Below are 25,836 nucleotides of genomic sequence, written 5' to 3'. Positions count from 1 at the left end.
AGATTCAGGATTGCCTTAATCGTTCTTTGCAGCTCCAAAAGTTCAAGGCTGATCGTAGGCGTCTGCTCGCGCCTTCCTTCCAGATTGATGAGAGAGTTTGGCTGTCCTCCCGCAACTTGAACCTTTGTGTGCCTTCCAATATACTGGCTCCCCGTTATGTTGGTCCTTTTCGAATACTCCGACAGGTCAATCCTGTGGCCTACGCTCTTGACCTTCCTCCTGCAATGCGCATCTCCAATGTTTTTCATGTCTCCCTCTTGAAACCATTGGTTTGTAATCGGTTTACCACTGTGTTGCCTCGTCCCCGCCCTATCTTTGTTGACAACCATGAGGAGTATAAGATCAGCAGCATTATTGACTCTCGTATGTCCATGGCCGCGTACAGTATTTGGTTCACTGGAGGGGCTAGGGTCCGGAGGAGCGTTCATGGGTTCCCTCCTCTGATGTTCATGCTCCCGCCCTCCTCCGTGCCTTCCATGCCCGTTTCCCCAATAAGCCTTTTGTCCGCGGGGGAGGGGGTCATTGAGGGGAGGGTAATGTCAGAGTTTTTTCCCTGATCTGTTTGCCATGTGCTGCTGGCAGCCATTTTACTCACCTCTCTTGTTGACTCTGGTGCATACTGTGTGATGCTGCTCATTTCCTGCACTTCCTTTTATGTCCAGACTACTGTACATCATCCGTGTGAGACAGGATGCAGTCTCAGAATTGTGATGTCATCACTTATTATTTAAAGGGCCTCTGTTCAGTATGCTTTGCCCTTGCGTTGTCTCAGATCTGTTTGTGAAAGCTCCTGTGTATTACCTGGCTGTCTGATGTCCCTCCTGGTTCCTGATCCCTGGCTTGTTCCTGACTCTGCTGTTCTCCTTGTTCCTGACTCGGCTCGTCTGACTATTCGCTTTGGCTCCTGACTCGGCTCGTCTGACTACCAATTCTGTTTTTTTGATTCCTGGCTTGTTATTTGACTTATGGACTTTTTTATTATTTTTTGCTATTAATAAAGGTGTGATTATTTTTGCACTTCTTGTCTCAGTCTGATTCCTGGCACCCTGACAAGAGGAAGCCTTGGTCCCCAAACATCAGGCTCATCTCATTCGGCCTTTGGGAGGGGCATCAGGGGATTGTCCTCACTGTCCTGTTCCTCGTGGGCGGGGGTCCAGAGCGGATCCTATTAGGGATCAATCTGGGCGATTCCCTTGTCTTCTATTTTAAAGGTTTTCTTCTTGGAATCTATTTTCCTGGCAACGTTCTCTCTTCCTTTGGGTTGAGGTTGATGGGCCTTTTGTCCCCTTCTTTGGGGTTGGCTCGGGGTCATCTGTTTCTGGAAATTAAAGCCTTTTTTGTTATTCTTCTTCCGGGATTTCGTCTGCTCCCATAGTTTTTGGGAGATTTACAGATTAGAGATCTCCCCCTTCCTGTATCACCCTTGCTTAGGCGTTTGTGGGTTCTCTCCCACCAGGGGCTAGATACATGCTCCATTTTTAATCCTTGAGCTGCAGGGGTGTCAAGGAAATGGGTCCTGTGGATCTTGGAGACTTTTGTTAGCTTCTCTACCCAATTCCTAAGGGAGGTGGGGCGTAGTTAGTGCCATCGCTTCTGAAACAGGAGGTTGTGGACTTGAACCTAGGTAAAACTCCTGTTTTCTCGGGGGCGTGTCCGAACTGCGACTACACACAGTCACACTTTCCCTGAGCTCTCACGGAAAATTTGATACCCGACGGTAGAAAAGACTTTTTTGCGGCAAGATTACAACCATACAAGTATTTGATCAAATCTGCATGCCAGCAATCGAATTTTGGTGGAATTTGTGCAGCAACTTATGAAGTTTGAGCCCGGTATCGGACGTAAGAGGCCTAGAGCGGCGGCTCATATATAGGCAACGCCACCCCCCTCGAAGTACTGAGGGTTTCCACCTGGATTGGGACTCCATAAATCTAGTTTGCCTTACACAACCTTCTGAAGCGCTATACCAGCAAAAGAGCGCTGGCCGAAAAATAACTTTGCTTCTCTAAAATCCTTACAGGGTAAAATGGCCGCCATCCATGAAACCGACCTGCAAACACGCTTTGACCAGAGAATGGAGAGATTGGAACGCTGCTTCCAGACCTTGCTTACTGGGGCCCCTTGGGACTTTTTAATGCAGGCTTTCCATACGCAGCACCAGCTAAACCAACTCACTACCTCCACCAATTTAAATCCTACCCAGGAGGTATATAATTCTGACGGGCCTTTACCTCCACCTATACGCACACAGCAGCCTACGCTCATCTCATCACAATCGACATGCCGCAAGTCGGGAGTCTATCAGGAGGATAGCTCGGGTGTGTCGGAGATGCTGAAAACTCATCTAAAAAGCTAACTGCAAATGCACTAATTAACAGCGTACCTGCAGTAGATCAAAGAGCAGGCGCTCTAGCCCTAAAACATCTGGCGATGAAGGGGATCCCGACAAAGGCTGCGCTGTTGCAAGGGCCCGGGGCAAACTCCCGGGTAGCTGCATATTACAAGAAGATCTCTACTCCGGTGTACCCCTTTAGATTTAAGACTTCAGGGCTCCAGTCTAATCAGAGGGGCGCCGCTGAAATGCACCAACTCGGCAAATCGAAAGCAGGCGTTAACCCTAAAATACCCTACTTTGACAGCCACTATGTTTATGGCTTGGGCACTCAAGATTGGGAGGATGAGATGACCTTTTCTCCTGGGAACTGTGTAATGGAACTTAGATCTGGTACTTAATCTTCCATAAGGCGCTCACAGTACATTGTGAGCTGTGAGAGAGATCCAATTGTTCCTGATTTGATCAAATGTTATGTTTTTGGTTATAAGTTTTATTCTGTATCGGCATGGTTTTGAGATTGGAACGTCATACAACTTAATTACATGTACTGTTAAGCTAGAGTGACACAGCTGCGGCATGGTCTCATTGCCTGCCTGACCTGCTCCCTGCGGCTTACGGCCGGAGCCGGGGGAGGGGTTTAGAGCGGACCACAAAAGATTATGTCTAAGAAAGTTCCCATCTCGATGTTTTGCCTAATAGGTGTGTTTAGAGCTGAGTTAAGAGCTTTATGATCACTATGTTTATAATGGGAACAGTGGGCTGTGTATATGTGTGTTTCCAATATCGCTGTTTCTATAATGTTTTTAACCATCATTGTATGTTTTCTGGGGGTTGGGGGGGGGCTCCGGGGAGACATCCTACTATACATGGTGACAGGGTTGTTTGGATTTAGCATGTCGCACTGCCCACACATAATAGAATATTTAATCTTCACTTTACCTCATATAACTTAGAAAATCTACTGAAACATAATATATAGAGAATGCCATCTAACACACAGTCCTAGGGAGCACTGAGATAGTGATGCATTGCAATGTAAAGAGCTGCTTTAGAACTATGCTGATACAAACCACCATTACAGAGATAATTTAGTTCCCAACTTAGGGTTATACAACTTTCGTTGAGCTCTGTGTCTTGTACTCACTACGCTTATAAGGGGAATTGTGTACAGTGCATATGTTCGCTTCCAATATTGCTGTTTTTGTAATGTCCTTAATCACATTTGAATGTTTTCTGGGGGTTTAGGGGGGGCCCCGGGGAGACATCCTACTATATATATTTTATGCAGGGGCGCTTGGGTTTGGCATGTAGTGCTGTACACAGGTAATAGAATATTTTCCTACCTCTCTACCCCATATACCTAATAACATCTACTGTTATATAGCATATAGAGACTATCACCTAACACACAGTCCTATGGAGTACTTGGGCAGAGGAGTTATGCAATGTAATGTAATGCCTTAGAGTTCCACTGATATAAATTACTATTATAAAGACAACAGAGGTATATATGGCTATTTCCTTCTCTTGATATCTAATACTCAGATCATGATCTTAATATCAGTTGTGTTTATGTTTTCTGTTCCTCAGTAGTTCCCAATTCAGGGTCAATGCATCTTTCATTTTATTAATTAGAGACAAGAATGTCTTTATAGCAGTATACTCTTAGCGATGCATTTTCTTTTATTGTTTTTTTTATTTTTATTTTTAAACCCCCTACAAAGCAATGCTGACACACCCAAGATCCAAGAGTGATCTAATAAGTTAAGATAAGGGGAGAAAATGAGGAGAAAAGTTGATCTAACGCAGGTGCATCTTATTTTCTTAAAATGCAATGTATGTATACTTAGTTGACTGTAATGTGCAACCTATGATTGTCAAATATTTATTACTTATCCTCAATAAAATATTTAAAATAAAAAAACAAAAAAAAACAAAAAAAAAACTGTTTTCTCATCCTTTTTGTGATTCTGGTGACAGCTAGCATTCTTAAACAGAGTTTTCTGTTTTCTCCTACGTTACTTAGTCTTTGGACTTAGTGGAAGTTGTCCCTAAGGCCTTCCAGAGTGGCTGCGTGGCTTCTCCATTGCCTATCTCCCTTATGTTGGGAGTTGTATCCCGCTCTAGGTGTCCTAGGCTCTCTATGTTTGGGACATTTAGTGAAGTTAAGTGTCCAAGGTGTCTTGGATATGACTGTGATTGCATTGCCTGTGGTGCACAGTCTACTCTGGATGGGGTAAGCTAATGGTTCCTCAGGGGGTCTTAAATATTTAAGCCGGATCCGTGTTTTGGGTGCCCGGGTTTGTTTGTCCTGTCCTTGACCAGAATTTTGGGGGTCTGTATCCTGATCCCTTGGGACTGATCGGGACGGCCCAGTTTCCCGGTTTTGGGACGTCTTATGTTTCTACGGGTGTATTTTTTTCTCTCTTGCAGGGAGATTTAGACTTCTTACTGGGCCGGCCTTAGTGGCCGGATGGTTTTTCTTTCGGTAATGCACTGTAAGCAGCCCATGTAGCCTAGTGGGTAGCTTTGTGGCTTGCAACTCAAAGGCTGTTGGTTCGAATCCAGCTCTGGTGCTGGTTGTCCATTTTATGAGCTCAGCTACAGCTTTACGCCTCAGCTCTGCTGTAGTAGCCTGATGGTTAGCTTAGCTGTCTAATGAACGGAAAGGTTTGCAGTTTGCAACCCATTGCAGCCATTTGCATCTTTATTGTGTGCTAGCGAGCTGTTATGTTCTGGCTTCGCTTACCCTCCCTTTGGAGGGTGAATTTGACATTCCATTGTATCTGCCTGGTACTTGGAGGTATTTTTTATTCCTCTGTTTTGGTGGGATGGTTCCCCCTGCCTTGCATGCGGGATGTCAGGGGAAAGGGATGGATTCCTTGTGCCATGCCTTTACTGTAATTCCAGTAGAGGGTCTCCCCCTGGGAGTGCCACTCATCCTCAGGAAGGAAGCTGTGTCTGGGTTATGGAACCCAAGCACTTGGGAGGGCTGGATCTCTCCCTTTTTCTTCCTGCAGGTCCTGATGATTGAGGTACTTTTAATCCCTAAGTTCTTCGGACATTATCAGTCACATTGGGCTGGGTCCGTTGCTGGTGCGAAGTCAGGGATCTGTCTGATCTGTTGATCTTAGCCGCGTATTATAGCCGCGTTATTGTGAGCCTTCTTAAGGGAAGGGCTTCGCTGTGAATCCCTCCTCGGCAGGTAGTTGGCTCTACCTGGTTCTGAGTTTGGTTCCTTCTTTACTTTTCCCTTTTGGGAAGGTTCTGTCCTGCACTGTTTCGACGTTCTTCTTCTGAAGAAGGTTCTGTGCGATTTCATAACTAGGGCGGTGACTTGTGGTCGCTAGGTCCTTATTTGTAGCAGGACGCCTATGGCTTGGAAGAACATATCCAGATATCCGATGCTGTTTTTTTTAGCGTCTCTGAGGGACGGCTCTATTCTGGGTGCAAGTGAGTGCTCTGTGTAGGGGAGGGTTTTTTCTTTCCTCCTTGTAAGTTCTCAGGACATCTCTTGGTCCTTCGTTTGAGGGGGAGGGGATTTTATAAGTCCTCCCGTTGCCTTGTTGGGTCGACAGGGTCTTTGCATAGGTGCCCTGTTTTATCCTGGTTCAGACTCTTGAAGTTCTTTTTCTTGGTCCTAGTCCCTTTGGGTTCTGAGGATCCTTTCGGACTCATTTAGCTGAGTCTCTTCCTTCCCCGCTGGGGGAATGTGGATGTTTCCCCTTTTTTTTGATCGGGGTGAGTTTAATTTTGCGGTTTGCGTGCCTGCGGGACTTCGTATCAGAGGCTTTTGGCTCGGTCGAGTCTTTTAACCTGAGCGGTCGGCCTTGCTGGTTTTAACTGTTGGGCAGTTATTTTGGCTTTTTCCTTTTGTCCATGGGCTTCTAGTGAAGCATTTTTTTGTGTCAGAAGTTTTTGGGTTTAGGCTGTGGTGCCCTCAGAGGGGCCGCTTTTTGTACCCGCCCGTTTTGCATTCAGTGTCCTCTATAACTTGGGTATTGTTTCCCAAGAGTAATGAATGCAGCTGTGGACTCTTCCCATTTAAGAAGAAAAACTTAAATTATGTTTACCTGATAATTTTCTTTTCTTCTGATGGGAAGAGTCCACAGCTCCCCGCCCACGTTGTTCATAAGGGGCGGCCGTATTATTTGTTTCTTCTGGCACCTTTTTCACCCTGATATTTTTCCTACTGTTCCTTGTTCCCTCAGCAGAATGACTGGGGGATGTGGGAAGTGGGGGAGGTATTTGAGACTTTGGCTGGAGTGTTTTTGCCTCCTCCTGGTGGCCAGGTTCTGAATTCACAAAAGTTATGAATGCAGCTGTGGACTCTTCCCGTCAGAAGAAAAGAAAATGATCAGGTAAGCATAATTTCAGTTTTTCTTATGGTTTGCCATGATTATTAGCTGACCTGATTCTTGCCAGCTATGCTGAGAATTTAAATAACAAACGTTTCTGTTTCTCTATTATATACGCAAGCTAATACAAATAAAATAATTTAGTGATTGTTTTCATTAGTTCTAATCTGATAATAATTAAATCATTGTAATGATGTATTCTTATTTATTTGCTTTATTCAAATATTGCTTATTGCTTATTAATTCTAACAATTCTTTTAATAAGCTATGTTTGTTTATTGATCTAGTCTCAGTTTTATTAATAGACAAATCAGAACTAAAAGGGTTTTGGTTTTAAATGTATTATCCTTTGCAAATTATATAATTCAGAATGTTATTAAATTGCACACATTGCCCCTGAAAAGTTGGTAACTGCTATTTTATATATATTGGATTATATTATCAGAATTATATAGTTCCATAATATTTATTGTGTCTTAACACATAATACACTTGGCGGGTACACTACTGAAATAATAATAATATTAATAATAATAATAAGGATAATAATAATAAGGATAATAATAATAATAATAATAATAATAATAATAATAATAATAAGGATAATAATAATAATAATAATAATAATAATAATAATAATAATAATAATATTCGCAACATGAAACTCAACATTTTTTTCTTTTGTTATTTTGTTTTTAAACAACTTTCCAATTTACAATGATCAATTTAGCTTCTTTCTCTTTGTATCCTTTATTGAAGGAGAAGCAAAGCACTACTGGGAGCTAGCTAAGCACATAGGTAAGCCAATGAATGAAAAGAGGCATATATGTGCAGCAACCAATCAGCAGCTAGCTTTCAGATCCTGAGCCTACCTAGGTATGCTTTTCAATACATGATGACAAGAGAACTAAGCAAATTAAATTGGAAAGTTGTTTAAAACAGTGTTCTCTGTCTGAATCATGAAAGAGATTTGTGGCTTCATGCCCCTTTAATTTAGCTTCTTGTGACTCTATCGCGTAACTTTGAAAAGGTGCAACATGAAACTCAAAATGAAATGCTCTAATTTGACCCTGCACTACTGTGTGTTTAACCTCCGCTAAGAGGTTAAACACACAGTAAAAGTACTGCTCAGGACCCACAGAGAACAGCTGGTTTTGAGTGTAAGCTGACACTAATCCAGTCAGCAGCACTAGTCTCAATACTAAGATGTGAAACTAGAGCTGCTAATTGGATCCGCTGTAGTTTCCGATCAGAACCAGCAATGCTCTGCAAGTCTTGAGTGGTATTTCTACTGTGATTTAACCCTTTTGCGGAGGTTAAACACACAGTAGTGCAGGGTCAATAGTCTTAAAATGACATGCTCCAATAAATCAGAGAATGTCATTGTTTGACTATTATGACTTTTTACATTTTCCCGGTTCAGATACAGCTGTTTTGAGTTTACTTTACATAACATAATTGGTGGACAGTAATGTGCCTCACAAGTATAAAAAAAAAACGTATATGAAAAAAAAACAAAAAAACGTTTTTTAATGTTATAAAGAAAACTTGACTTTAATATCCCTTTAAGAAAGTTTATGCTAAAAACAACACCATGAGCAGTCTAGCTCCATCTGCTTGAGAATCATTGGTCTAGAAGACAAGTGAAGAGGGGGTGCCAGGTTAGCAATAATCTTTCTCTTACATGTCCATAGTACCTTTTTTATTTAAAGGGACAGTAAAGTCAAACTCTTAAGCTTTTTGTTCTTCAGATAGAGCACACATTTTTAAACAACTTTCACATTTACTTCTATTATCAAATTGATTGTATTCTCTTGGAGTCCTTTGTTGAAAAGCATTCCTAGGTAGGCTCTGAAACAGCAAGGCACTTCTGTGAGCTAGCTGGTGATTGGTGGATACTCGCATATGCCTCTTGTCATTGGCTCTTCATCAAATCTTTCCCTCTCCAGTCGTGTGTGTGTGTGTGGGGGGGGGGATTGTAGTGGCAGCACCTCTCCTGTTAGTAGGGTTTACTGGTGTATGGGGGGATTGTAGTGGCAGTACCTCTACTGTTAGAAGGGTTTACTGGTGTGTGTGTGTGGGGGGGGGTGGGGGTTGTAGTGGCAGTACCTCTCCTGTTAGAAGGGTTTACTGGTGTGGGGGGGGGGGATTGTAGTGGCAGTACCTCTCCTGTTAGAAGGGTTTACTGGTGTCGTGAGGGGGATTGTAGTGGCAGTACCTCTCCTGTTAGAAGGGTTTACTGGTGTGTGGGGGGATTGTAGGGGTGTGGCAGCACCTCTCCTGTTAGAAGGGTTTACTGGTGTGGGGGGGGGGTTGTAGTGGTGTGGCAGCACCTCTCCTGTTAGAAGGGTTTACTGGTGTGGGGAGGGGGATTGTAGTGGCAGTACCTCTCCTGTTAGAAGGGTTTTTCTGATGTGGGGAGGGGGATTGTAGTGGCAGTACCTCTCCTGTTAGAAGGGTTTACTGGTGAGGGGTGGGGGATTGTAGTGGCAGTACCTCTCCTGTTAGAAGGTTTTAATGATGTGGGGAGGGGGATTGTAGTGGCAGTACCTCTACTGTTAGAAGGGTTTACTGGTGTGGGGAGGGGGATTGTAGTGGCAGTACCTCTCCTGTTAGAAGGGTTTAATGGTGGTGGTGGGGGGGGGGGTTGTAGTGACAGTATCTCTCCTGTTAAAAGGGTTTACTGGTGTGGGGGGGATTTTTAGTGGCAGTACCTCTCCTGCTAGAAGGGTTTACTGGTGTGTGTGTGTGTGGGGGGGGGGGGGGGGGTTGTAGTGGCAGTACCTCTCCTGTTAGTAGGGTTTACTGGTGTGGGGGGGGGTTGTAGTGGCAGCACCTCTCAGGTTAGGAGGGTTTACTGGTGTGTGGGGGGGGGGGTTGTAGTGGCAGTTGTGGGAACTAAAGTAAAAATGAAACTGTAATGATTCAGATAGAGCATGCCAAGAGGCTCGGTTTACTTTAAATTATGCTCTCTTTTTCTATGCAGCTACTAATGAGCATGTGCAATAGCGCACAGTGTGTACGTATATAAGTCTGTTATTGGATGACGGCTGTCACATGATACCAGCGGAAGTTGAAGAAAATGTTGACATTTGTTAGAAACAAATCTACTGCTCATTTAATGTAATTAAAAAAGAATTTCAAATAACTTGTTATACCAGCTGCAGATTTTAAAATGTATACAACTTTATTTACTTATATTGTTGTATATGAAATAGCTATTTCTGCTAACACAAAACACAACCCAATAAAGTGGGCTGATCTTGTAGGGAGAGAATATCTCATTATCTGTCTAATTATTTACACAAAGTCCTTCTTATCGTCTTTATTACTGGTAACTCACAGGCCAATAACTTAGAAAGAACACTAGAAAATGAACATTTTAGTACCTATCTGTCTCTGCCCCAGTTAGAAGCATTATTTTATCTAAATCAAAATTTTTACATTTTCTTTGTAACCAGAACTTAAGTTTAGAAATGTTCAGTATAGGTGGGGAATCAATATGTAAAAACAGCTATTTCAAATAAGAAAATAAAGGTGAAGGAGCTGTTTGTAAAGATTTGATTACACTACAGTAGGAAAAATGGAGTAAACTGTCCCTTTAACACCATTCAAGCTTTCAGACAATTATTATGACAAATTGAGTAATTCTATTGTAAAGTTTTGACATTCTAATATATTCTGCCATTTTGTTTTCCAGGTTCAAGGTGACTTTAATAAGGTGGAGTTTTATAAGATGTGTTGGACCCTTTGTGCCAAGAAAAACCTCACAAAAAACAAGTTGTGCATCAGCGAGGATGATGCATTTAAAATATGGACTATATTTAACTATTTATCAGAAGACAAGTATCCACTAGTCATTGTTCCTGAAGAGGTAAGACTTCAGAAATACCTTTTATTCCCTCTGTTTGGATAAAATCTGATGCTACAATGTATTTGAATGCTGAGGTTGCCACAAAAAGGAAATTGTCACCCTGTCTCATATCCTGTCACTTAGGCTTGTCCAGATTTGGTAAAATAGTAACAAATGTTTCCTCTCATTTGTTTACGTAATATAATAGCTTGTTCTTCTCTTAAAGGGACAATCAACACCAACATTTTTGTTGTTTTAAAAGATAGATAATCCCTTAATTACCCATTCACCAGTTTTGCATAACCAACACAGTTGTAATAATACACGTTTTACCTCTGTAATTACCTTGTATCTAAGCCTCTGCAGACGGCCCCCTTATTTCCGTTCTTTTGACAGACTTGCATTTTAGCCAATCAGTGCTCACTCCCCGGTAAATTCACATGCATGAGCTCAATTTTATCCAATGATAAAACACATGGACTAACGCCCTCTAGGGGTGAAAAACTGTCAAATGCAGAGGCGGCCTTCATGGTCTAAGAAATTAACATGAACCTCCTAGGTTTAGCTTTCAACTAAGAATACCAAGAGAACAAAGCAAAATTGGTGATAAAAGTAAATTAGAAAGTTGTTTAAAATTATATGCCCTATTTGAATCATGAAAGGTTTTTTTGGACTTGACTGTCCCTTTAATGAATAAGACTATATATATGTTTATTTTGTGTTGTTGTTGTTATTTAAAGGGATATGGAAAATAAATTTGAAGTTTCATTATTCAGATAGAGCATACAATTTAAAAAAAAGTTTTTACTTTACTTCTATTATGAAATTTGGTTCATTCTCTTGATATCCTTTGTTGAAGCAGCGGCCATGCACTACTAGAAGCTAGCTGAACACATATGGTGATCCAATGCGGGACCTATGTGCAGCCACCAATCAGCAGCTAGCTCCCAGTAATGCATTGCTGCTCCTGAGCCTACCTAGGTATGCTTTTCAGCAAAGGATACCAAGAAAATAAAGTCAATTAGATAATAGAAATACATTGGGAAGAAGTTTACAATTATATGCTCAGTCTGAGTTTTGAAAACAGAAAATAATAGAGGCAGGTACATGTGTTGTGATCACTATGGCAACACAGTGATCAAGACTTGCGCCTGCTCCAGAGCCAGCCTAGAGGTTCTGTAATGAAAAGGAGTAGAGTTTCAATAAAGTTTTCCAAGAGAACAAAGTAAATTTCACAATAAGGCAAATTGGAAAGTTTTAAAAGAGCAAAATCTGGGTGTTGTCAAAATTGAAATGTAGATGGGTAAATGTAATTTTGAAATAGATTTCTGCAATATATTTCCATCAGCAAAAATGCTTCTAGTAAAGGTGATTTCTGTTTTTCCGAGCCTTACGCGTCAGACTCCGTGTCTGTTGTCTGTCTGCTGTTACTTGGCTAACAATAGCGCTCTGCTTAAGCTAATTGTATTGTTTCTTTTTTTGTCTAAATAAAACCTTCATTTTCTCCAACATAGGTGTGTCCGGTCCACGGCGTCATCCTTACTTGTGGGATATTCTCCTCCCCAACAGGAAATGGCAAAGAGCCCAGCAAAGCTGGTCACATGATCCCTCCTAGGCTCCGCCTTCCCCAGTCATTCTCTTTGCCGTTGCACAGGCAACATCTCCACGGAGATGGCTCAGAGTTTTTTGGTGTTTAAATGTAGTTTTTATTCTTCAATCAAGAGTTTGTTATTTTAAAATAGTGCTGGTATGTACTATTTACTCTGAAACAGAAGAGAGATGAAGATTTCTGTTTGTAAGAGGAAAATGATTTTAGCAACCGTTACTAAAATCGATGGCTGTTTCCACACAGGACTGTTGAGAGGAATTAACTTCAGTTGGGGGAAACAGTGAGCAGACTTTGGCTGCTTGAGGTATGACACATTTCTAACAAGACTTGGTAATGCTGGAAGCTGTCATTTTCCCTATGGGATCCGGTAAGCCATTTTCTTAATTTTCAATATAAGAATACAAGGGCTTCACAAGGGCTTTAAAGACTGGTAGACATTTTTCTGGGCCAAAACGATTACTATATAAGCATGTTTAATGGTTTATAACTTAGGAGAGTTATTTTAATCTTGGCAAATTGTTAAAAAAAAACGGACAGGCACTGTATTGGACACCTTTTTCGCTGGGGGCCTTTTCTAGTCATAGGCAGAGCCTCATTTTCGCGCCATTAATGCGCAGTTGTTTTTGAGAAGCAAGGCATGCAGATGCATGTGTGAGGAGCTCAGATCCACTGAAAAAGCTTATTGAAGGCGTCATTTGGTATCGTATTCCCCTCTGGGCTTGGTTGGGTCTCAGCAAAGCAGATACCAGGGACTGTATAGGGGTTAAATGTAAAAATTCAAATTTGGTGTGCAATACTTTTAAGGCTTTATGACACTGTGGTGAAATTTTGGTGAATTTTGAACATTTCCTTCATACTTTTGCGTATATTCAGTAAAAAAGTGTGTTCAGTTTAAAATTTAAAGAGACAGTAACGGTTTTATTTTAAAACGTTTTTTGTGCTTTGTTACCAAGTTTATGCCTATTAACATGTCTGAACTATCAGATAGACGATGTTCTGTATGTTCGGAAGCCAAGGTTCCTATCCATTTAAATATATGTGATAAATGTGACAAACAAAGTAGGGACAATGATACCACTGATAATAATGTTGCCCAAAACGATTCCTTAAGTGAGGGGAGTAAGCATGGTACTGCATCATCCCCTTCTATGTCTACACCAGTCTTGCCCACTCAGGAGGCCCCTAGTACATCTAGTGCGCCAATCCTCCTTACTATGCAACAATTAACGGCTGTAATGGATAATTCTATTAAAAACATTTTAGCCAAAATGCCCACTTATCGGCGAAAGCGCGACTGCTCTGTTTTAGATACTGAAGAGCATGAGGACGCTGATGATAATGGTTCTGACATGCCCTTACACCAGTCTGAAGGGGCTAGGGAGGTTTTGTCTGAGGGAGAAATTTCAGATTCAGGAAAAATTTCTCAACAAGCTGAACCTGATGTTATTACATTTAAATTTAAATTGGAACATCTCCGCGCTCTGCTTAAGGAGGTGTTATCTATCTAAAATGGACAGGTTCCTAGAGGTCCCGGTGCCCCCCGAAGCTTTTCCTATACCCAAGCGGGTGGCGGACATTGTAAATAAAGAATGGGAAAGGCCCGGCATACCTTTTGTCCCTCCCCCTATATTTAAGAAATTATTTTCTATGGTCGACCCCAGGAAGGACTTATGGCAGACAGTCCCCAAGGTCGAGGGGGCGGTTTCTACTCTAAACAAACGCACCACTATCCCTATAGAAGATAGTTGTGCTTTTAAAGATCCTATGGACAAAAAATTAGAGGGTTTGCTTAAAAAGATGTTTGTTCAGCAAGGTTACCTTCTACAACCAATTTCATGCATTGTTCCTGTCACTACAGCAGCGTGTTTCTGGTTCGAGGAACTAGAAAAGTCGCTCAATCAAGCATCCTCTTATGAGGAGGTTATGGGCAGAGTTCAAGCACTTAAGTTGGCTAACTCTTTTACCTTAGACGCCACTTTGCAATTAGCTAGATTAGCGGCGAAAAATTCAGGGTTTGCTATTGTGGCGCGCAGAGCGCTTTGGCTAAAGTCTTGGTCAGCGGATGCGTCCTCCAAGAACAAATTGCTTAACATACCTTTCAAGGGGAAAACGCTGTTTGGCCCTGACTTGAAAGAGATTATTTGAGATATCACTGGGGGTAAGGGCCACGCCCTTCCTCAGGATAGGTCTTTTAAGGCTAAAAATAAACCAAATTTTCGTCCCTTTCGCAGAAACGGACCAGCCTCAAGTTCTACATCCTCTAAGCAAGAGGGTAATACTTCTCAAACCAAGCCAGCCTGGAGGCCAATGCAAGGCTGGAACAAAGGTAAGCAGGCCAAGAAACCTGCCACTGCTACCAAGACAGCATGAGATGTTGGCCCCCGATCCGGGACCGGATCTGGTGGGGGGCAGACTTTCTCTCTTCGCTCAGGCTTGGGCAAGAGATGTTCTGGATCCTTGGGCGCTAGAAATAGTCTCCCAAGGTTATCTTCTGGAATTCAAGGAGCTACCCCCAAGGGGAAGGTTCCACAGGTCTCAATTGTCTTCAGACCACATAAAAAGACAGGCATTCTTACATTGTGTAGAAGACCTGTTAAAAATGGGAGTGATTCATCCTGTTCCATTAGGAGAACAAGGGATGGGATTCTACTCCAATCTGTTCATAGTTCCCAAAAAAGAGGGAACATTCAGACCAATCTTAGATCTCAAGATCCTAAACAAATTTCTCAAGGTTCCATCGTTCAAAATGGAAACCATTCGGACAATTCTTCCTACCATCCAGGAAGGTCAATTCATGACCACGGTGGATTTAAAGGATGCGTATCTACATATTCCGATCCACAAGGAACATCATCGGTTCCTAAGGTTCGCCTTTCTGGACAAGCATTACCAGTTTGTGGCACTTCCATTCGGATTAGCCACTGCTCCAAGAATTTTCACAAAGGTACTAGGGTCCCTTCTAGCGGTGCTAAGACCAAGGGGCATTGCAGTAGTACCTTACTTGGACGACATACTGATTCAAGCGTCGTCTCTACCACAAGCAAAGGCTCATACGGACATTGTCCTGGCCTTTCTCAGATCTCACGGGTGGAAAGTGAACGTAGAAAAAAGTTCTCTATCTCCGTCAACAAGAGTTCCCTTCTTGGGAACAATAATAGACTCCTTAGAAATGAGGATTTTTCTGACAGAGGCCAGAAAATCAAAACTTCTAAGCTCTTGTCAAGTACTTCATTCTGTTCTTCTTCCTTCCATAGCGCAGTGCATGGAAGTAATAGGTTTGATGGTCGCGGCAATGGACATAGTTCCTTTTGCGCGAATTCATCTAAGACCATTACAACTGTGCATGCTCAGTCAGTGGAATGGGGATTATACAGACTTGTCTCCGACGATACAAGTAGATCAGAGGACCAGAGATTCACTCCGTTGGTGGCTGACCCTGGACAACCTGTCACAAGGGATGAGCTTCCGCAGACCAGAGTGGGTCATTGTCACGACCGACGCCAGTCTGGTGGGCTGGGGCGCGGTCTGGGAACCCCTGAAAGCTCAGGGTCTTTGGTCTCGGGAAGAATCTCTTCTCCCGATAAATATTCTGGAACTGAGAGCGATATTCAATGCTCTCAAGGCTTGGCCTCAGCTAGCAAAGGCCAAATTCATACGGTTTCAATCAGACAACATGACGACTGTTGCGTATATCAACCATCAGGGGGGAACAAGGAGTTCCCTGGCGATGGAAGAAGTGACCAAAATAATTCAATGGGCGGAGACTCACTCCTGCCACTTGTCTGCAATCCACATCCCAGGAGTGGAAAATTGGGAAGCGGATTTTCTGAGTCGTCAGACATTTCATCCGGGGGAGTGGGAACTCCATCCGGAAATCTTTGCCCAAATAATTCAATTGTGGGGCATTCCAGACATGGATCTGATGGCGTCTCGTCAGAACTTCAAGGTTCCTTGCTACGGGTCCAGATCCAGGGATCCCAAGGCGACTCTAGTGGATGCACTAGTAGCACCTTGGAGCTTCAACCTAGCTTATGTGTTCCCACCGTTTCCTCTCATTCCCAGGCTGGTAGCCAGGATCAAACAGGAGAGGGTATCGGTGATCTTAATAGCTCCTGCGTGGCCACGCAGGACTTGGTATGCAGATCTGGTGAATATGTCATCGGCTCCACCATGGAAGCTACCTTTGAGACAGGACCTTCTTGTTCAAGGTCCGTTCGAACATCCGAATCTGGCCTCACTCCAACTGACTGCTTGGAGATTGAACGCTTGATTTTATCAAAGCGAGGGTTCTCAGATTCTGTCATTGATACTCTTGTTCAGGCTAGAAAGCCTGTAACTAGAAAAATCTACCATAAAATATGGAAAAAATATATCTGTTGGTGTGAATCTAAAGGATTCCCATGGAACAAGATAAAAATTCCTAAGATTCTATCCTTTCTTCAAGAAGGTTTGGAGAAAGGATTATCTGCAAGTTTTGGAGTCTCAATTTAGTTCTTTCAGTTCTTCAGGGGGTTCCGTTTGAACCCCTACATTCCGTTGATATCAAGTTATTTTCTTGGAAAGTTTTGTTTTTGGTTACAATTTCTTCTGCTAGAAGAGTTTCAGAGTTATCTGCTCTGCAGTGTTCTCCTCCTTATCTGGTGTTCCATGCAGATAAGGTGGTTTTGCGTACTAAACCTGGTTTCCTTCCGAAAGTTGTTTCTAACAAAAATATTAACCAGGAGATAGTCGTGCCTTCTTTGTGTCCGAATCCAGTTTCAAAGAAGGAACGTTTGTTGCACAATTTGGATGTAGTTCATGCTCTAAAATTCTATTTAGAGGCTACAAAGGATTTCAGACAAACATCTTCCTTGTTTGTTGTTTATTCTGGTAAAAGGAGAGGTCAAAAAGCAACTTCTACCTCTCTCTCTTTTTGGCTTAAAAGCATCATCAGATTGGCTTATGAGACTGCCGGACGGCAGCCTCCTGAAAGAATCACAGCTCATTCCACTAGGGCCGTGGCTTCCACATGGGCCTTCAAGAACGAGGCTTCTGTTGATCAGATATGTAAGGCAGCGACTTGGTCTTCACTGCACACTTTTACCAAATTTTACAAATTTGATACTTTTGCTTCTTCTGAGGCTATTTTTGGGAGAAAGGTTTTGCAAGCCGTGGTGCCTTCCATCTAGGTGACCTGATTTGCTCCCTCCCATCATCCGTGTCCTAAAGCTTTGGTATTGGTTCCCACAAGTAAGGATGACGCCGTGGACCGGACACACCTATGTTGGAGAAAACAGAATTTATGTTTACCTGATAAATTACTTTCTCCAACGGTGTGTCCGGTCCACGGCCCGCCCTGGTTTTTTAATCAGGTCTGATGATTTATTTTCTCTAACTACAGTCACCACGGTATCATATGATTTCTCCTATGCAAATATTCCTCCTTTACGTCGGTCGAATGACTGGGGAAGGCGGAGCCTAGGAGGGATCATGTGACCAGCTTTGCTGGGCTCTTTGCCATTTCCTGTTGGGGAGGAGAATATCCCACAAGTAAGGATGACGCCGTGGACCGGACACACCGTTGGAGAAAGTAATTTATCAGGTAAACATAAATTCTGTTTTTATGCTATACCCTCCAGCGGTGCCTGCTCTTCACTTTTTTGTATTGCTTTACATTGTGGCTTGATTCCGCCACTGCTACGGCACTCCATGGAAGTAGGAGGGGTTCAGACATTCTTGTGCTAGTGGGTTCACTTCCACTATTGTGGAGAAGAGGATCGGAAGCTGCTTGGACCTGTATTTACACTTCGTACCTGCACTCAGGATATAACTGCACTTTATTACAAAAATAGGAGCTTATAGGGAGCAAGGTGGAAGTCCAACCCCCACCTACAAGTTCACAAAACAAACACACTAAGAAAGATTAAACATATTGTAAGGATTTAGTAGAGAGTGAGGATGGATCACAACTGCAGAGTATGCAAAATAAATGATTTGTATCACTTCTGGCAAATGGACTATTGAACAGCATAGACCAAGCTGCTTTCAGTGAAGTTGTTATTCTCAAGTAATTGAATTGCAGATCAGAAACTTGTCTGGCAACGAATGATGTAAATCACATATGCTGTTAATCGTCACAGCAATAGTATAGACATAAACAAAGGCTGGATCAGAAGGAATATAAAAAATAAATCAATTTCTTAGTAGCAATCTTTAGAGTTCAGCTAGCTCCCAGTACGATAAATCTTGATAAAGAAAAGCAGAGTTCCAGAAAGCAGGTAGTGTTGCTATTAGTGCTGGAGTAAGATATAACAGTTCAGTGTGAAGTGTAACTCTCAGTTTTAGACACTGTTAGTTAGTTTGTCAAAGAACAGTATACACATGTGCTGATAATCTTGCGGTCAGTAGAGTAGCAGGGAAAAGCAAAGTTCAAGGTTTATTTGTACAGCACAGCTTAAAGTAACTACAGTGCTTACCCCCAGTCACCGGATGGTGTGTAATAGAAGCGGAATTAATTCTGAGATGTCCTTGTACTTACTCCGTGGGAGGTTGTTTGTAGAAGAGTTGCGCTGTGTTGCAGTGGAAGAGAGGTTGAAGTCCGGTGTGTGAGATACGCTTCAGTGGCTCAGATGAGATAGCAACTCAGAGGGAGACGGCAGCAAACACACTGCAGTATGAAATAAGTCTCTGTTGTAGCGTGCACGCTAAAAAGAAAAACTCGCCTCTGTAAAACTTTCTGTAGGCAAAATGAGCATATGAACCGGCAGTAAAAAATAAGTAATCCCAAGGTAGTAGCTGATTCAGTAATTGGAAGAAAAGCAGATTGGTTTGTTTTCAGAAAAAACACACAGCAAGTGGAAAACAGACACGCTTCAGAGCTAGTCTAGAAACTTAATAATTAAGCACCTGTCTGCAGTCAGCTGATGCCTTAAGTACAGGTAAGGCTGAAGTCAGGTGAATGGGAAAGGCATAGGTAAAACATGGAGCGGAATCCATACATAAGGTGAATGGGAAAGGCATAGGTAAAACATGAAGCGGAATCCTTACATACGCCCCCCTTCAAGCAAGCCGATCCTCTGCTTGATGTTTAGGTCTAAGGGGATATCGTCTGTGGAAACGAGAGATGAGTCTAGGTGCATCTATATTGGTATAAGGCTCCCAAGTGTCATCATCAGGTGAGTAGCCTTTCCATCTGACCAGATATTGTAAGACACCTTTATGCCGTCTGGAATCCAGGAGGTCTTGAATTTCATAAGTGTCCGGATCTAGGGGTACAGGTACAGGTGGTAAAATGGTTTTCACTGAAGGATCATCTGAAGCTGGTTTAAGAAGGGACACATGAAAAGTAGGATGGATGGGTATAGAACTAGGAAGGTCCAGAGTAACTGCATTTGGGTTAACAACGTGAGTGATAGTGAACGGTCCGATATATAATCCTGCTAGTTTTTTACTGGGAACAGGGATTTTGATGTTTTTTGTCGAAAGCCAAACTTTATCGCCTATGGCATAAGATGGTGATGGTCGTCTGCGTAAGTCGTAGTATTTCTTCTGTGAGGTCTGAGCCTGTTGAATATTTGTTTTTAGGAAGTGGAAGTTTTCAGCGAGCTTCTGTAGTAGATCATCTACAGAAGGAGAATTTGGGTTATCCGTATGTTCCAGGGAGAAATGAGGATGAAAAGCATAGTTTGCAAAGAAGGGTGAAACTTTGGTGGATGAATTAACCGAGTTATTGTAGGCAAATTCGGCCAGATATAGGTATTGTGACCATTCATTTTGCTGATAAGAGCAATAACAGCGTAGATACTGCTCTAGCCATTGATTTAATTTCTCTGTTTGGCCATTTGTTTGTGGATGGAAGGCAGTACTTAGGCGATGATCAATTTTCAGTTGAGCAGAAAGACTTTTCCAGAACTTCGAAGTAAACTGAGTACCCCTATCAGTTGTTATGATGGAAGGAATTCCGTGGTATCTGACAATCGAATTTAAGAAGAGTTGTGCTGTCTCACTGGAAGTGGGAAGTTTGTTAAAAGGGATAAAATGAGCCATTTTGGTCAGGATGTCTGTGACAACTAGAATGGTGTTGAAACCTGAACTCACAGGTAATTCAACTATGAAGTCCATGCCGAGATGTAACCAAGGTCTATCAGGTATTTGAATTGGAAGAAGATGTCCATATGGCTTGGCCCTTTCCTTTTTGGAAGTATTGCAGATGGAGCAGTTTGAGATATAGTTTTTCACAGATGTTTCCAAATTTGGCCACCAGTAGGATCTGCTGAGAAGTTCCTTTGTTTTCATAATACCTGGATGTCCAAGGAGAGGTGGATCATGATGTTGTTTAATTAGAGCAGGTCTAAGAATCTCGGGGACATACAAGAGAGTCCCATGATAGTAGAGGTTGTTTCTACGAGATAGTCGGAGTTGAGGTAGCTGAGGATCTGACCGTAAAGCTGTTTGAAGTTGCGTCTTGAAAGTGGACAGTAGACCCAAAAATCTATCTGGGGGAATGATAGAAGTAGATTCCTGAGTGTTTGGAGGTCTAGGGTCTTTCCTAGAAAGTGCGTCCGCCTTTCCATTTTTAGAGCCGGGCCTGTAGATGATTTGATAGTTAAACCTGCTGAAGTATAGGCTCCATCTTACCTGTCGACTAGAGAGAGTTTTATTCCTCTGTAGGAACTCGAGATTACGGTGATCCGTGTAGATGATTATTGGTAAGACAGTGCCCTCCAGGAGATGCCTCCAATGTTCAAAGGCACGTTTTATCGCCAGGAGTTCCTTTTCTCCAACAGCATAGTTCATTTCAGGTGCAGAAAGAATTTTGGAATAGAAAGCTACTGGATGTAGTGGTTGGGATATACTGCGTCTTTGCGAGAGGACAGCTCCAAGGGCATAATCGGAGGAATCCACCTCCAAAATGAATTGGAGAGAAGGGTCAGGAAATTGAAGTATTGGAGCTGAGCAGAAGGAGTTTTTTAATGAGTTGAAAGCTTCAGTTGCCTTGGAGTTCCAGGTGAAAGGTGTACTGGAACTGGTGAGTACAGTGAGAGGTTTAGCAATTTGAGAGAAATTTTTAATGAACTTTCTATAATAGTTGCTAAACCCGAGGAAACGTTGTAGTTCCTTCCTATTTTTTGGTTGTGGCCAGTTTTTTACTGAATCGACTTTGTTAGCCTGCATTTGGATACCTTTTGGGCCAATGGAGTACCCCAAAAAATCTATTTCCTTGGTGTGGAATACACACTTTTCTAGCTTTGCATATAGCCTATGAACTTGGAGCCTGGAAAGTATCCAACTAACATGTTTAACATGTTCTTCAAGCGTGTTTGAGTACACTAGAATGTCGTCCAGGTATACGACCACACAAGTATCAAGAAGATCGTGAAATATATCGTTAATAAAATACTGGAATGTGGCCGGGGCGTTAGTTAACCCGAACGGCATTACCAGGTACTCAAACAGGCCGTATCTTGTCCTAAAAGCGGTCAACCACTCATCCCCTTCTCTTATGCGGACAAGGTTATAAGCCCCTCTTAGATCTAATTTGGTGAAGATTTTGGCATGTTGGAGGCGTTCAATGAGTTCGGGGATGAGTGGTAGGGGATACCTGTTTTTTATCGTAATTTTATTGAGTTCCCTGAAGTCGATGATTGGTCGAAGGGAGTTATCTTTGTTTCTTACAAAGAAGAACCCGGCTGCTGCTGGAGAGACTGAAGGACGTATAAAACCTTTTTTTAAGTTTTCATCTAAATACGTCTTTAAATGATCAAGCTCGGGTTGGCAAAGAGGGTAGAAATGACCGTAGGGAGGAGTGGTACCAGGTTTGAGGTCGATCGGACAGTCATACGACCGATGAGGAGGTAGAGTATCAGCTTCCTTCTTACTGAATACGTCTGCAAACTTCTCATATAATTTAGGTATGTGTGGAGTTTCTGTCAAATGGAAGAGAACAGAATGATTTAGACAGGTTTGCTGGCAATATGGTGAATCAAATTTTACTTCCAAAGAACTCCAATTGATCACAGGTTCGTGTAAACGAAGCCATTGCAACCCTAGTACAATGGGGAATAGAGGAGAGGTAATAACATCAAAGGTGATGTATTCCTGATGTGAACCTAGGGTGGATACCAGAATGGGAATTGTATGCTGAGTAATAGGACCAGAAGAAATTTCAGACCCATCTACAACCCGTATAGAGACAGGAGACATTTTAGTGATGAGAGGTATTTTATTTTTTTCAACAATAGCTTTATCTATGTAATTCCCTTGGGCTCCTGTGTCAATTATAGCTTCTTTCATCATGCGATTGCTGTCCTACTGTAAAGAGAGGGTTAAAGTACAGTGAATTGGTTTATCATGTTCAATCATTGAAGTCAAATGTAAGAGAGACTTACTATTTTTATTTTTACGTAGGGAGGGGCATTCGCGGATAGGATGGTTTGGACTTCCACAATACATACACAGACCTTTTGATTTTCTTCTAAACCTTTCTTCAGAGGTCAATGGACCTTTCATAAAGCCTATATCCATAGGTTCAGGCACACTTGATGAAGAAGCAGTTGGAGGAGGATGGAATGATCTCTTGTAAGAAGAATCCCCAATTTGACGCTCTGACTTCCTTTCGCGAAGCCTTCTATCTATTTGCATTGAGAGCTTCATGAGGCCGTCTAAGGAGTCAGGGAGATCAGTTCGGGCTAGCTCATCTTTAATTGCTTCCGAGAGTCCTAGGCGAAATTGGTTTCTTAAGGCAATCACGTTCCATTGGGAGTCAATGGCATGTTGTTTAAACTCCGTTATATAAACTTCAACAGGACGGTTGCCTTGCTTTAGTTTCCGCATCTTGCTTTCTGCAGTCAATTGTAAATTTGAGTCTGAATAAAGTTCATCCATGACTGCTAGAAAAGACTGTAGGGATGATAGAATAGGATCGTTGGTTTCAAAGAGCATGTCTGCCCAGATTCGGGGTTCACCCCGTAGATAGGTAATCATTGTGAGCACTTTAATCTTATCATTAGGATATGTGAGTGGCTTACGGTTGAAAGTGAGGAGGCAGGCATTCCTATATTGGCGATAGAGACTCCTATCACCATTGAACAAATCAGGTGCTGCAATCTGTGGTTCCACAATAGATTCAGCCGTTTTTGCTTTGGGAGGAGTTGTCTCTCTTATAACCTTAGTTAAAGTCTCATTTTCAACCTTTAGATCTCTAAGGCCTTGACTGAGTTCATCTACTCTTTTAGACAGGTTGTAAACGAATTGGGGCAATTCTGCTGGATCCATATTTTTTAAGGCTTAATTATTCTGTAAGGATTTAGTAGAGAGTGAGGATGGATCACAACTGCAGAGTATGCAAAATAAATGATTTGTATCACTTCTGGCAAATGGACTATTGAACAGCATAGACCAAGCTGCTTTCAGTGAAGTTGTTATTCTCAAGTAATTGAATTGCAGATCAGAAACTTGTCTGGCAACGAATGATGTAAATCACATATGCTGTTAATCGTCACAGCAATAGTATAGACATAAACAAAGGCTGGATCAGAAGGAATATAAAAAATAAATCAATTTCTTAGTAGCAATCTTTAGAGTTCAGCTAGCTCCCAGTACGATAAATCTTGATAAAGAAAAGCAGAGTTCCAGAAAGCAGGTAGTGTTGCTATTAGTGCTGGAGTAAGATATAACAGTTCAGTGTGAAGTGTAACTCTCAGTTTTAGACACTGTTAGTTAGTTTGTCAAAGAACAGTATACACATGTGCTGATAATCTTGCGGTCAGTAGAGTAGCAGGGAAAAGCAAAGTTCAAGGTTTATTTATACAGCACAGCTTAAAGTAACTACAGTGCTTACCCCCAGTCACCGGATGGTGTGTAATAGAAGCGGAATTAATTCTGAGATGTCCTTGTACTTACTCCGTGGGAGGTTGTTTGTAGAAGAGTTGCGCTGTGTTGCAGTGGAAGAGAGGTTGAAGTCCGGTGTGTGAGAAACGCTTCAGTGGCTCAGATGAGATAGCAACTCAGAGGGAGACGGCAGCAAACACACTGCAGTATGAAATAAGTCTCTGTTGTAGCGTGCACGCTAAAAAGAAAAACTCGCCTCTGTAAAACTTTCTGTAGGCAAAATGAGCATATGAACCGGCAGTAAAAAATAAGTAATCCCAAGGTAGTAGCTGATTCAGTAATTGGAAGAAAAGCAGATTGGTTTGTTTTCAGAAAAAACACACAGCAAGTGGAAAACAGACACGCTTCAGAGCTAGTCTAGAAACTTAATAATTAAGCACCTGTCTGCAGTCAGCTGATGCCTTAAGTACAGGTAAGGCTGAAGTCAGGTGAATGGGAAAGGCATAGCGGAAACATGGAGCGGAATCCATACATAAGGTGAATGGGAAAGGCATAGGTACTCGATTGGGTTGATTACCGGCGATGTCTGTACACCTGCTCAGAGCAGGCGGACAGGTTATGGAGCAGCGGTCTTTGTGACCGCTGCTTCATAACTGCTGTTTCTGGCAAGCCTGCAAGCTCGCCAGAAACACGGGGGATCAAGCTGCTTTCGGAGCTTGATAGATAGGCCCCATAAAATTCCAGCATCAAACTGTGAGGATACGCTAAAGTCTCAAGTAGAAAATACCAACAGCAAAGGAATACAATAATTAGAGCTCAATATGACTCAGCCGGCCGGCTTAAGTGAGAAACAGTCCTATTGAATTCCTAGGTTGATATAATGGTAAAAAGGGGGCCCCAAGCATCGATGGATAATATGATTCCGTAATCAATCATAAATCAAAGATGAACCAGGTACTCAAGTGTCATACGACACGCTCTGGTATACGATCACAGTTCTCCAAAAGACGGAAACAGAGGCAAAAATGTACATGACAGTCTTATATCATAGAGGCTCCACCAGACATCCCATTTCGTGTGATGGTTAATATGAGACACTTGACAAATATCAATGAACATCCAACAACGAGAGCAATATGGGGTGCAAAACTAGTGCTAGCCGTACCTGACCTTCAAAACACGTCAATAGGATAAATGAATACAGCACCCACTACTCACAGGAGCACGGAGAAGGCTTACCAAGCCCAGATAGATCCAAATGAAAAAGTGATCTCCAGCTGTGGTGAGTAAAGTGACCTTTATTTTACATACAGGGTCCAATATAACAAAGCAACGTTTCGGGCTAACAATAAGCCCTTTTTTCTTCAAAACACTTCGTCTACCAACTGGGTTAGGACTCTCAGTACCTCTTCCTTTGTGCGGTCGCTTGGCATAGGTAGGTCGGCATCTTCACTTGCAAGTTAGAAAACCCGCTTCTTGGATGTAACGTAATGACTCACAGCTGTGTTGGACGTAGCGACTACATCATTGGTTTCCAAAGTATGACGCATTTCACCCCTCCCACAAAGGGCTGGAACAGGGGCCTCGTCAGATGTAGAGATCGTGGGTGTTGTCGTTATTTGTAGTTTTGATTTTACAATGAAAAATGTCCTTTTCTACTATGTCATCAGGGCTTACGTAGCAGCTAGCAATACTTATAATTGTTTACACTTTAAAAGCCCGTATTGTAAGCTTATTTAAATAAAAAAACGTGATATACTTTCATCTTTACCAGTTAACAGCAAAGTTATGCAGTTATACAGTCATGGCATTAAGAACACATGGACAGAAATAATATCTGTACATAATACATTTTGTCAAGAAGCTTTATATT

At 42.2% G+C, this 25,836-nt stretch overlaps 1 protein-coding gene across 1 annotated transcript in view; it reads left to right on the top strand.

Moving 5' to 3' along the window:
* Positions 1–25,836, top strand: part of SWAP70 (switching B cell complex subunit SWAP70) — a 472,107-nt gene that overhangs the window by 257,764 nt on the left and 188,507 nt on the right. The window contains exon 3 of the mRNA XM_053720594.1: positions 10,394–10,567. Coding sequence (XP_053576569.1) covers positions 10,394–10,567 — 174 coding nt within the window. The remainder of the gene's footprint in view (positions 1–10,393; positions 10,568–25,836) is intronic.

This window comes from Bombina bombina, chromosome 7, assembly GCF_027579735.1.
Source record: "Bombina bombina isolate aBomBom1 chromosome 7, aBomBom1.pri, whole genome shotgun sequence".
Taxonomy (NCBI): Eukaryota; Metazoa; Chordata; class Amphibia; order Anura; family Bombinatoridae; genus Bombina; species Bombina bombina.
This window is presented reverse-complemented; position numbering and strand designations above follow the sequence as displayed.